Source organism: Perognathus longimembris, chromosome 2 (genome assembly GCF_023159225.1).
Source record: "Perognathus longimembris pacificus isolate PPM17 chromosome 2, ASM2315922v1, whole genome shotgun sequence".
Taxonomy (NCBI): domain Eukaryota; kingdom Metazoa; phylum Chordata; class Mammalia; order Rodentia; family Heteromyidae; genus Perognathus; species Perognathus longimembris.
The window spans coordinates 89751694-89764807 of NC_063162.1; the positions used below are offsets into that span (position 1 = coordinate 89751694).

Genomic DNA, 13114 nt, shown 5'->3' on the forward strand with positions numbered 1-13114 from the left:
GTCCTCCCTGATAGTTCCATCACATTTGCTTTATTGCTTTCATCTTAGCTTAAACATCACCTCTTCTTAAGGAGAGCCAGTCCCTCTTCAGGAATCCCAATACAGGTTTAACATATTGTATCCATAATTCTGAAATTTGAAATACTCTAAATCAAAAACTGAGAAAATGCTACATCTGACTTCATAAGACAGGTTACAGTCCGAATGAAGATATGTATGTTACATACAGCTGCCTCCAAATTATGGGCAAATAAGAAGTGATTTTTGTGATTAGACTCAGTTCACTTTCCCCAAACATTTCACTATGTCTACGCATAGATTCCAAACCTTCCCTCCCTCCCGCAAATTCCAAAACCTCAACACTTTCTGGTTCATCAGAATCACCCATTTATTTCTCAGATTGACACATCACTTTTTGGTATTTTTCTTGCCTCTTTATTTGTGTTACTTTAAATGTCTATCTTTAGTCCTAATCTATAAACTCCATCAGAGAAAGGATGAGAGGTGGGGTTCACTGCTGTAGCACAGCACTGGGGACAAGGTGTGCCAGGGAAGATGTGGTGGTGTGTAATACACACACACTGCATGAGGCATCTGGGGAGAGCAAGGGCCTTATGGGTCATTCTGTACCCCAGGATAGTCATCCTTCTTTTAATTTTTCTGCTAAGAAAACATACCCTCCCCTTTTATGTTCTAATTTGCCCAGATACTGAAGAAACTGGCTGTGATCCTCTCTGGCCTACAGTAGGTACTCCACAAAACCTGCTTAATCCGTGAAAAACAATTTCATTCCTGATTCTCCCATTTATGAACCATGTGATTTTGAATAAATTACTCCTATTTCCTTTTCCTGCTATTCTTATTTGCTGAGGTCATGATGAAATGAAATCTAGGGTGGATGTAATGGTACTTCAGAAGTGGGCCTCTAAGGAAGAAACTTAGATTGTGACATCATAGTGACATGTAGGCTTAGTGTGTTATGACAAGAATCAAGAAATCAAGAAAGAATCAAGTCAGTATAATCAACTGGAGAAAAATTATGTACTGTTAGCCATCCTGTTTTGGGGGAAAATATCCTCATTTAACTCACACATGATGCATGGCATCTTCAAATAAGACAAGATTCATGGCAGCATTTAACTCATTGTAGTTGTCCAATGTTTCTGTAAGAATTGTTCTCAGCACATCCCAGTCCTTCACTGGCATATAACATGGGTGGTCCCCGCTGTTAGCAAAGTGGCAATAAATGAGGGGCTGTTGAAGCAGCACCTGGCAGTTGACCCCCTGCAGAACAAGGGAGATAATGGTCAGATTCAGTCATGCAGACCAACCAATCGATCCTCGAACAGAGGAGAGACTGTCCCAAGTCCATCCATACAGTCCTGGATGTCAGCTCTTGTAGGAAGAAACTCTCCCACCACTTATTCACAGTCTCCTCTAACCTCATCTCCAAGGCCAGCTGGTACCAGAGCAAGTGGTGACTTCCGACACCCATGCACTTACTTCAAAATAGTTATAAGCAGTTTCCAGCATTTTTTTCTGAAACAAGTCACAATCCTTTGTATCTACCAATTTATCTCCATAAACACGGCAGCACTCATGAAGCCACAGGTGCACTAAGTCGCTGGGACCTTTTAAGCACTCAGGAGATGCAAACAGAATCCCCTATAAGGCAAAAATGGGAAATGCAACTTTCGTGCAAAAGATGATGACATTCCCAATCAGTTTCTCTTTAACATTTGTTTAACTTATATACCCAATGTTGTGGACTCAAAAAACAAACAATAAGAGTTTGTACATGTGCATTTGTGTATGTGTGTGTGTGTGTGTGTGTATAAAAGTAGCTTCACCTTCTGATAGTCTACGATTATAAAACTCTGCTTTTAGACAACACTTCATTAAGCACAGTCTTTCTGGCAGGTGCTAGAAATAGAGACTTGAAAGGAAATGGGCCATGTTATTAACAAGCTATTGTCTAATGTTATGGTTTTGAGGCAGGTGTTGGAGTGATCTTGAGGAAAGTTCTACAGACACAAAGATGTCCTGGGAAGCTTTCACATTTATCTCCTTCACAGAGAAACTGTAAGAAATAACCCTCCAATTATATCCGCTCTACATGGTAATCACTTTGCACTCATTTCAAGGAGTTCCAGACTTAGAATTCTCTTATAACTCAATACATAAATGCTGTTCTTTCTGCCAGCTGCAATTTGGGTCTGGAATGTTCCCCAAAGGTCACCATAGTAAAGGCTTGCTCCCCAAGTAGTAGTGGGACCTTTAAGACATGGGGTCCAGCGGGAGGACTTTAGGTTATTGGGGGACTGCCTTTGAAAGGACCTGGTCCCTTTCTCTCTCTTCCTTCCTTCCTCTCTCATTCTCTCTTGTTATTTTTTTTATCTTTATTGTGTCTGCTCTTTCTCTCTTCCAACCACGAGGTGAGCAGTTTGGTCTACCATGCACCCCTGCCAAACACAATGTGCTACTACAGGCCAAATCAATGGAACTAACTAGCCATGGACTAAAACCTTCAAAACCATAAGCCAAAATTAACCTTTCTGCTTCATAAGTTGTTGTCTCAGGAATATTTTACAGTTAACAGAAAGCTGACTAACACACCAGGTAAGCAGGGCAATTTTCAATATCAAAGCAAAATGATTAAAATTTTGTGTTTTCTCCTAATATGTACATAAAATCACACACAAATGCTTTATGCAAAAGCATGACCAATTGCTTATCTTATTTGGCACTTAATATAAAAAGCACTTACTCAATCTAATGGGCTCCAATTTCTCCCTTTGCTTCTATTACTAAATCCCTTTCTGGCATGATCTGAGTGCCTCTGGATTTCAGGTACTGAAACTTAGTTTTCACTGTGGTGTTTTTATTAACAGGTGGAGCTATTTGGAAGTAACCAAGTCAGGAGGTTACAGGTGATCTCCTACAAGAAGTGCTAATGTTTACCTCTTGTGCCCTTCCATCACTTTTGCATTTGGACAGAAATAAACAGATGGTATTTACTTCCCAGAGAATTTTATAAGTATAAACGAAAGCATAAAACCCCACATATAAATTCTACAAATGAATGCCATTAACATTTTCTGTAATGACTCCTCTACTTGAGAAGTATTTCACAGAGCAAAGCAGTCAAAGTACCTGGAAGATGCTTGACAGGTCTCTTAGGTTAAAGATGTAGTGGAACTTAATGGCTGTTGGTAAAAAGTTCTTTGTCATCATCTGATGGATTGCTATTGTTGCCTGGACCAAAGAGGGGCCGCTTCTGAGAACTGATGGACCAAACGCTTGCTGCTGCAAATGGAAGCTAAAGATGTGGCTGTAGATGGTGGTTAGCGCATCCCCAGAGGGAAAGTTGAATGCAAACACTGTGAAATGTCTCTGAAAAGAAAAGCAAAGGAGTAGTACCAAGTATGGAAAACTATACCAGGAAATTGCAAAAAGTGGCTCTTCCCAGTATTCAGCCCCATAGCTATGGAACTCTGTAGTACTTTTCCACTTGGACTAGGTGATTTGATTGTGCTGTGGAATGAGGGGCAAGGTGACTGAATCTGCCAGTCACCATCAGTCATGCAAGTCTGCACCTGTTTTCTTAAGCCTCTGAACTTTCTAGGAGCTCTGAAAGGTGTATAAAGGTGGAGATACACTAAAAGCAGAGCTGCACTGTCTCAATCACTCCAGTGAACACCATGCTAGATTAGCTAACAATCCGTCTGGGAGCCAAGCTCAGCAGCCACGGAGCTCATCCCAGCTGACTCAAGACAGGGGGAAGGTAACTGCTGGGTTGTTACTTGTGCATTGGGGGTGGGTGGGCGGGTTGGTGTCACTATTCTAAAGCTATCTGTACACAGAAAAATATTATGCCTTTATTTTTATAGTAGCTTTATGCCTACCTGCCAAAATTTGAAAGTAACCAGGCTGTTTTCAATAGGGGAATGAATACACTGTGTACATTCAATGAATCATATCCTACGATTCAAAGAAATAATCTGACAGGTGGCGGTGGCTCCTGCCTCTAATCCTACCTACTCAGGAGGCTGAGATCTGAGAAATATAATTCATATTCAGCTCAGATATACAGTTCCTGAAGACTGTTATCTCCAATTAACCAGCAAAAAGCTGAAAACAGAGGTGTGGCTCAGTGACAGAGCACCAAACTTGAGTGGAAAAAGCTCAAGCAAGTGTGAGGAGCCCAGAGTTCAAGCTCCAGTATTAGCATTATACACACAAATAAATGATGAAACCATTTAATGAGATGCCAAGCTAAGGAAAGAAGCCAGTCTAAAACAGTTTTTGCACCACATGATCCTAATGCAATAACATTCTTAACCATTATGGTAAGATCAGGGAGATGGTAAAAAGTTCATCACTTAAGAAACTAATGCTCAGAATACAGAGAAGTCCTAAAACTTAACACACTTTTTTTTTTGCCAGTCCTGGGCCTTGAACTCAGGGCCTGAGCACTGTCCTTGGCTTCTTTTTTGCTCAGGTTAACATTCTGCTACTTGAGCCACAGCGTCACTTCTGGCTGTTTTCTATCATGTATACGAGGCAAGCACTCTTGCCACTAGGCCATATTCCCAGTCCTTAACACAATCTTAATTCAAAAACGGGCAGGTAGTTGCAACAAACATTTCCCCAAAGAAGATGGGGAGCAAACATGTTCTTATGCCAGTAACCACACACATACACACACACACACACACACACACACACACACACAGAGTCACAATTGCCTCAGCAATTATAACTAATGTGAGAAGCTATCAGAATAAAGTTTGTTTGGGGGAAGGGGAATGAGAGACTACAAGGAACACTGTTCTTTCAGATGATTTTGCTAACAACTTATATTTACTCTAAAAATTAATAATAAGAAAATCTAATATGCCAATCTAAATGTCCAGCAGAAATCCTACTGTATACTCCAAAGCCTTAAGAAACAAGAGATACCATTTCAGGTGTGACATCTGAGGGGTTTGGCAGAGAGCAGTACTGAAGGCCCTACCTGCAGCCTCGGGTTGATTGTGAAGCTGCCAACCATGGGGTTCATGCAGGCCACATACTGGCAGTTGTGGATTTCTTTAAGCATCACCTTCTGTCTATCATACCTGAAGGACAGAAAAGACAGCCTTAAAATCCAAAACAAGAGACACAAACACAATGCAACCTGCCAGTTTATAATGAATTTCATCACCAACTGGTCTGACCTTGAGGTTAACCTTGTTAGTTATGTTTAGGGGCCAATCAATAACAACAGGCCAGAAACCTGACAGAGCTCCTTGGATGCCAGGATCAAGAGCTGAAGCTGAATCAATAGAAACTACTACTGATTCATTGATTCTTGAAAAAATCCTGTACCCATAAGGCTCAGTGGAGCTTGTCCTGTGTTTCATGTCATGGATTTCAAAGTGCAATACAACCAAATGCTTACACTCTACACAACAAGGTTAAGCTTCACTTTAGCAATTTAGTGAGAGTTCATTCTTAAAAAAAAAAAAAAGACATGTTTTCTGGATAGTTACGTTTCTAGGTTACTTTCCTATTCAATCTCTGAAGCAAAACTCTGACATGTAATATGATGCAAAAATGGTACAAAGTAAGTCCCAAAGGTGTTATGGGAAATGCTTATCTATTATAATGATCAGATTCCAGAAGAGAAGGAAATAGAGGGAGATGCCTACCAGTGTCCATAATCAATGTGCTGTCGAATCAGAGTGTGAGGCTGGGCAGTGCCATAGAAGTCCACTTCAGGCATGTTCATGTCATCAATGAAATAAATCAGTTTTTTCTTCCCTGCTGGACCATAATTCCGACCAGCTTTTTTCTCTAGAGGTTTCTCAAGGATTCCTGAAATAAATAGACATTCTGTCTACCCATGACTTGCAGAATGTAACATCTCTGTCTTTAATCTCCCTGCCCTTAAATTCTTCTCCTCTTGATTCATTTGTCCCCTGGTAGCAAATATCACTTGTCCATTATTTAATACCAGAGATGTGTCTCTGGCTACCTCTTCCTATGTCGTGCTTCCTTGTTTTCTTCCTGCCTATTGTCAGAGCTCACTCCAATGCTTTTATTTCTGGAGAGCTCAACTCAGTGTGTAACATCACAGTATCTTCATCACACTGAAGACAGTCTCACTGGTGTTCTGTGCATTTTCTTCCCCCACACCCACTCTAACTATGGCTCTCTGCTGACCCAGCTACTGACTGGTCTCCCAGTCTCTTCATAATTCCTGCAGGACAGTCTAGGAATAGCTAAGTAAAGTGCCCATACTCTTTTTGCAGTCCACTGAAGCACAAAGCCCAAGAGGGTGGTACTACTCTTGTATAAAGTCACATTTTGACATGTGCCTATAGAACTTGTGTTGATGCATGTCAGAGAGTCACAGGTATAGAAAATTCTAAAAAGAGTATGTTTTAGATTACTATTTAATCACATGGTGCTCTTTTCAGACTACAAATAACTTGGGACTGGGCACCCATGGTTCATGCCTGTTGTAATCCTAGCTACTCAGGAGGCGGAGATCTGAGGATTGTGGTTCAAAGCCAGTCCAGGCAGAAAAAAGACTCTTATCTCCAATAAACTACTCAGAAAAAGCCAGAAGTGGTGCTGTGGTTCAAGTGGTAGAGCACTAGCTTTGAGCACAAAGAGGCTCAGGGACAGTGCCCAGGCCCGAGTTAAAGCCTCAGGAATAGCAAAAACACAAAATACCAAAAACAAAATAACTCAGGCAAAGAAACTGCCATGTTAATGGCTGTGTTCCTGATGATGACTACAACAAGTTATTCGTTAAATCAAGAAAGAAGTAAACAAAGACATGTATAATGGAGAAACATCCTTTTCAAGCAACAGCCTCACATGTTCAAATACTGGCTGGACATCAGTTCCACTGGCACCTATCTCTTTCTATTTTAATGTAATCACTTCCCCCTCACAACCTACCTCTTTCCTTTTGCATCCCGTGTTTATCTGCTTAGGAGTTTAACACTCACCCATTTGGCTAGATACAGAATTTCATAGGACTCTCTCCTAGTCCCCTATCTGATCATACACATTCTGTAAATGGTACCCCATATCATTTTCTTACATTCCAAACGTGTTACTTCCCTTTCTGTAACTCTGGCCTAGGGTCATATTACATTCACCTACTACACTGATCAAAGGACTGCTCTCCCTACTTCAGACTCCCGCCTGATCAGTTCCTTACTCCCTACCAAGGGAAATACTGTCTCCTATGTTTTTGTCTGATTCTCTATAATCATGGTGGTTAGTTAGTCCGAGTTGCCCAGAACTGCCTCAATTTTAACACGAATGTCCTATGTGACAGAAAACCCTTTCACAAGCTGGGTAGCTGGTCATTTTATCTGTAGAACACTCACTTGGCACTCCAGCTTTCCATGATTTCTTAACCTGATTGCTGCACATCTGTCAGCTCATTAAATATGTCCCACCATTTTCCTCTCTACCACATGTGTTTGAGCTGATACTTCTATCCAAAAGTGGGAACGCACACTGACAACTTGAGCTCTTTCTTGTCCTCATTTTAACAAGTTATCTCTAAACTTATTTATGTCTATACCCCTGCTGCCAATGAACTAGGTCTACTAACATTGTAGCTACATAGCTGTTCAGCTGTTGGACAAAAGCCTAATTCTTTATTTACAAGTCATAAATGGATTCTTCCCTTCATGTCTGTGAACAAGAACAACCACAACGACCACAAAAGCATATACTCAAGCACAAGGCCTGAGAAACATAGTATTTGCTCAAGTAATGAGTGAAATAATGCTGGCTTTGCTTCTAGCTATTTTACTCACAAAGATAATAATAAACTGTTTAAGAAAAATGACAGCAAAATCACTTTTGGCTGAGATTATATAAATGTGTAAGAAAGTTTGGTATTCTCCACTGAGACAGGTAAGAACACACACACACACACACACACACACACACACACACACACACACACCACATACATCTTCTCCTAGGAACCTATATTCACTGAATTCAAGTTTCAACAAACAACCAAGACTAGAGTTTTGCTGCTTCTCTTTCAGTCTTAACCCTGTGGCTGCCAACATTGCTCTCTCTATAGCCCATGCTTACTTCTATGTCCTTCCTGATTCTGAGCAAGCACCAGATTTCCTATTGAAAACATTGACATGTATTTGAACACTGAAAATTATTCTTAAAACTTATTTTGAGATTTAATTAACAACTTGTGTTCTATTGTTAACATCAATACAGTTTTAATGCATTTGTCCTAAGTCAGTCCTTTTGTTGAGCTCTTCCTATACAGTGTTTGACTCCATGAAATCAGTTAAAAGTAACCAACTGGTTTGAGGTTAACATAAAAATGTAGAGGACGGAAGCCAGTGCCAGTGGCTCATGCCTATTCTCCTAGCTACTCAGGAAGCTGAGATCGGAGGATTGTAGTTCAAATCTTTCACGGGCATGAACATCTGTGAAACTGTTATCTCCAATTAACTAAGAAAAAAGAAAAGCCAGGAGTGGTAGAGTAATTCACATGAGCAAAAAACTCACAGACAGTGCCTTGAGTTCAAGCCCCCAGGACTGGCAAAAAAAAAAAAAAAGAAAGAAAGAAAAAAGGAAATACTTGCTGTTCTAAAGAGTAATAACTCAAATATGATTATACTCAAAATATGAAGTCTAAATTCACAATAGCAATTATTAAAGTATATTTACCTTGGATGATGAGAAGTAAGAATTCTACTGAGGACTGAGCAAGCTGTGGAGAACCTAGGAGGAGCCATGTTCTCTTTGGGCTGCAAGCTTGCCCCAGGTTTGGCACCTACGGGTCTCATTTCTGGTATAGGAGAGGAGACACACTTACTCTGCAAGGCTGCGGATGTCGTGTAGTAGTTGAAAGGCACCCGGGACACTATGTAATCCTCAGAGAGACTTGCCAGAGTGTCACTCACAAATGCTGTTTTTCCAACTCCTGCATTTCCCACTAGCATGAGCGGTTTTCCTTTTTTAAGCAACAACTCGGTGAAGTACCTAAGACGAGTTGTCTCTGCTGTGTGAACCAGAACAGTCTGCGGGTTGGGGGGGGGGGGGAGGCATAATGAAGAGAGAGAGAGAGGAGAGAGACACCAAAATTTTACATGTGGCCCACTTAAGAATTGAGATCCAAAGAGTTTTTAACTTGAAGACAGAATCCACTTGATTCTGAGTTGTCTAAGTTCAGACAACACAGCTTCAGTGGACCAATTGAGACACACCAGTGCCACAGCCTAAGGAACTAATTTATGTGCCTCAGTGCTCCCAATCATAGAATGACACCCTCTCCTCAACCTGGACTTAGGTACTCAAGGAATGCAGTGACATGCAACCAAGTATCCTTCACTCTTCAGCAGCAGACCTAATAACTGAATGAGATTTGGAGCAATGCCTTGGCCCAGGGCAATGAAATCCATGCCTAAGTGGAAAGAGACCAGTTTAGAGGGCAATAGTGGCCATCCAGTGGCATATTCACCAAAATTGAAAGCACATTTGGAACTCCATAGCATTGCCTTAAAGTTCAAGGCAAAACTAAGCAAGCCCCAGCAAAAGCAGGGGACCCTAGCTGAAAAAATAAAAGCAAAAAGGGCTGGCTACAGTTTTTAGCAAAACTCTACAGTTGCTCTAAAGCTCAAATCTTATACTTGAAAATTGGTTATTTGTTTATTCATATAGCATTATTGCTTCACAAAGGATTTGAAATGGCTTAGAGAATAAAATATAATGAAGAACAAGGATAAGTGAAGTTTAGACCCAAGGAACACAGATTAAAATCTAGGATCAGGACAGTAGACACAGAAAATCAAATTTAACACAATTAATAGACAGTTGACATTTGGGTGCATTTCTTGGTGACCAAACTTAAAGAGAGGTGGGGAACTATTTCTAGGATCCTATTGTTCATAAGCAGTACAAACAAGCAAATGACACTCTTCCCTAGCTGGTTATCCTATGCTGAGCACAGCTTATTTTATAGATCATCTTTGTGGTATGGACACTTACATCAAAGTTGCCTTTAAACTCAATGATATTCCAGGTCTCTTGAAAGGTAGTCTGTTCTGTGCCACAAAAATAGTTCTAGTCCTGATTTTTTTCAATGCTTATTTTTCTGGTGCCAGTTCTTCAATTCAAGGCCTTACTTTCTCACTCAACTTGCTTGTTTACTGGTACTCTAAACACTTGAACCACACCTCCAGTCTGGCTTTCTGCTGGTTATTTTGAAGATAGGACTCACAGTCTTTTGTGCTTAGATAGGCTGTGAGCCACAGTTTGTTTATTATTTAGTCAGATGTGGGGCTTGAAATCAAGGCCTGAGTACTGTCCCTGAGCTTTTTTTGCACAAGGCTAGTGTTCTACCACTTTGAGCCACAGCCCCACTTCTGGTTTTCTGGTGGTTAATTGGAGATAAGAGTCACATGAACTTTCCTGCCCAGGCAGGCTTTGGACCATGATCATCTCAGCCTCCTTAGTAGCTAGGATTGCCTGTGTAAGCTACCAGTGCCTAGCTTGAACCAGTTTTTGAGATCTCAGTCTACTGACTAGCTAGGATTATAGACATGAGCTACTAGCATACTAAGTTGTCATCTGCTTTTGACTTTGGCTATCAGGCCTTTTCATCACATAATCATACCAATAGAGTAACACTTTTTAGGGCCAAGTATGTGAGACTCCACTAAGTCCATGATATGTGTGATGCTATATGATTCAGGCATTTATAACATATAAGATGAGGATGTTCTTATTATGATTTCCACTTCAGAGACAATGATGCTAAAGCTTAGAAAGCACAGGTAACTGGACCAGAATCTTAGCCAGTGATGGTTCCTGGATCTGGCGGAGGCCAGAGTTCCATTTCACCTCCCATATAGGATACTCTGCAGAGCATGGATTCTGGAGCCATACTGCCATGGTTTGAAGTCTGCTCTTCTTTTCCAGTGTGACCCACTCTTCTTAGTTTTTTTTTCCAGTATTTAAAAATTCAAAAATCTAGTGTTCTGGAAAGCCGCATAAATTAGGACTATGTCATTTTATACTTACTACCAGTGGAACTGTGACACATTAACCTTGTCTTTGTTTCCCCACATGGAAACATGGGCTAATAATAGTCCATACGGGGGTCTTATAAAGCATAAATTAATCTATGCAGACCATTTGTAAAAGGGGCTAATTTATGATAATCAAATGCTACTACTTGCTATTATTATTTTATTAACTCCCATGGTTCTTTTCTAATATGGTAAATAGATTGTTAATCAAATGGCCACATCTGGAACAGCCAATATGGTGAATCAGCGCATGGTATCAGTGTTTATATCTTAGGGACTTTTTTGTTCAAGTGCAAGTTCTCAGCCAGTAAGATAATATTGTTAGGCAGGATGAAGAAGAGGAGAGATTTCAAAATACACAAAGTAGCTGTAATGGCCATCACTGGTTCCTTATCCCCACATCTCTGCTTCTTCCTTTCTTACAGAGCCCTCCCCCACCCGCCCCACTGTTCAACCCAGTTCACTTGCTGAAGTTTAGATGAATGACTCCTCCAAAGGGCCTTATGTTAAAGGTTTAGTCCCTAATGTGGCAGTGTTAGAAGGTGCTAGAACCTTGAATAAGGAGACAGGACTAAGAAGGAAGTCCTTAGGGTACTACCTTCATCCTTAGCCTTTGGAAGGGATTGAGGGACCCCAGTTTTTTAGGTTTGATTAGAAAGAATAGAGGCAGGACAGAATGAAGCAAGGCTGCAAGACTTTTTGGACTCTATAAAATAAGACAATTAAGTCATACATCTATTTGCAAACATGTTATCATTTAAGAGAAAAATGACTCCGTAGGCAATTGAAAGGTGAAAAGAGCTACCATGCTATCATGGACCCACAACAAACAGGATGAGGCTGTTCTTCCCTCAGTTCCAGACAGTAAGACATGTCTGTGAACTCAGTGTGTCAGGATGCTACCACCCCATGCCTCAGAGCCAGGACTGCTGTATGGGGCTATGGGGTACAGCTGCCACCTCAGGGACAACTGACTTAAGTTGTCAACACTGCACTGAAGGGACCACACTGCCACATCAGTGGACCCAGAGAAGAGTAAGAAGCCAAAGAGGATTATTCTCAAGTTGGAACCATGTAACCGAATTTTCTCTGTTCGACTTTGAAATTTGTGGCCCAGTGGCCATTTTCTTCTTTCTCCTGTGTAAAATAAAAAGTCTATCATATTTCTCTCCCCCCCCCCCACAATATGTTTTTGCAAGAGATAACTTATCTGGTTTTAAGACTGGGAAAGAATTTTGTCTCAGCAAACACCACACCAAGTGTTACCAAAACTTGCATATATTGGGGCTGGGGATATGGCCTAGTGGCAAGAGTGCTTGCCTTGTATACATGAGGCCCTGGGTTCGATTCCCCAGCACCACATATACAGAAAACGGCCAGAAGTGGCGCTGTGGCTCAAGTGGCAGAGTGCTAGCCTTGAGCAAAAAGAAGCCAGGGACAGTGCTCAGGCCCTGAGTTCAAGGCCCAGGACTGGCAAAAAAAACAACAACTTGCATATATTGATTTAGAACTTGGAGTGGATGCTGGAATGGGGAAAGGCTTTTGGCCAGCAGAACAAGTGAATGGATTTGGTATGTTGGAAGGACAGAGGATCTAGAAAATACTGAGGGCAGAGTGTTTATGAGCTAAGTTTTATCTGTTCTAAAATTCCTATTCTGAAGCCCTAACCCCTAGTACTCTGGTGTGTGTATTTGGAAACCAGGCCTTTAAGAGGTGCCCAAGTTAAAATGAGGCCACTAGGATTGGACTTAATTCAATATAACTGATAGCCTTGTGAGAAGAGAAAATTGGGGCACAGGAGGAGGTAGTATCCAAGGAGTCACACACAGAGAAAACCATGTGGGACACAGAGAGAGGCGTCACTTCTTGTAAGCCAAGTAGAGAGGCCTCAGGAAAAATGATGCCTGCCAACACCTCAGTCCTGGACTTGCAGCCCCCAGAACTATGACAGAACAATTTTCTGTTGTTTCAGCCACTCAGTGTGTCATACTTTCTCAAAGAAATTCTAGCAAACCAATGTAAGCAGAGGAGAC

At 41.1% G+C, this 13114-nt stretch overlaps 1 protein-coding gene across 1 annotated transcript in view; it reads right to left on the reverse strand.

Moving 5' to 3' along the window:
* Positions 1-13114, reverse strand: part of Dnah11 (dynein axonemal heavy chain 11) — a 292006-nt gene that overhangs the window by 124183 nt on the left and 154709 nt on the right. Inside the window, exons 47-52 of the mRNA XM_048339712.1 lie at positions 8867-9071; positions 5694-5859; positions 5018-5120; positions 3154-3393; positions 1504-1665; positions 1091-1284 (exon numbers count right to left, since the gene is read on the reverse strand). Of these exons, the coding sequence (XP_048195669.1) occupies positions 1091-1284; positions 1504-1665; positions 3154-3393; positions 5018-5120; positions 5694-5859; positions 8867-9071 (1070 nt within the window). The remainder of the gene's footprint in view (positions 1-1090; positions 1285-1503; positions 1666-3153; positions 3394-5017; positions 5121-5693; positions 5860-8866; positions 9072-13114) is intronic.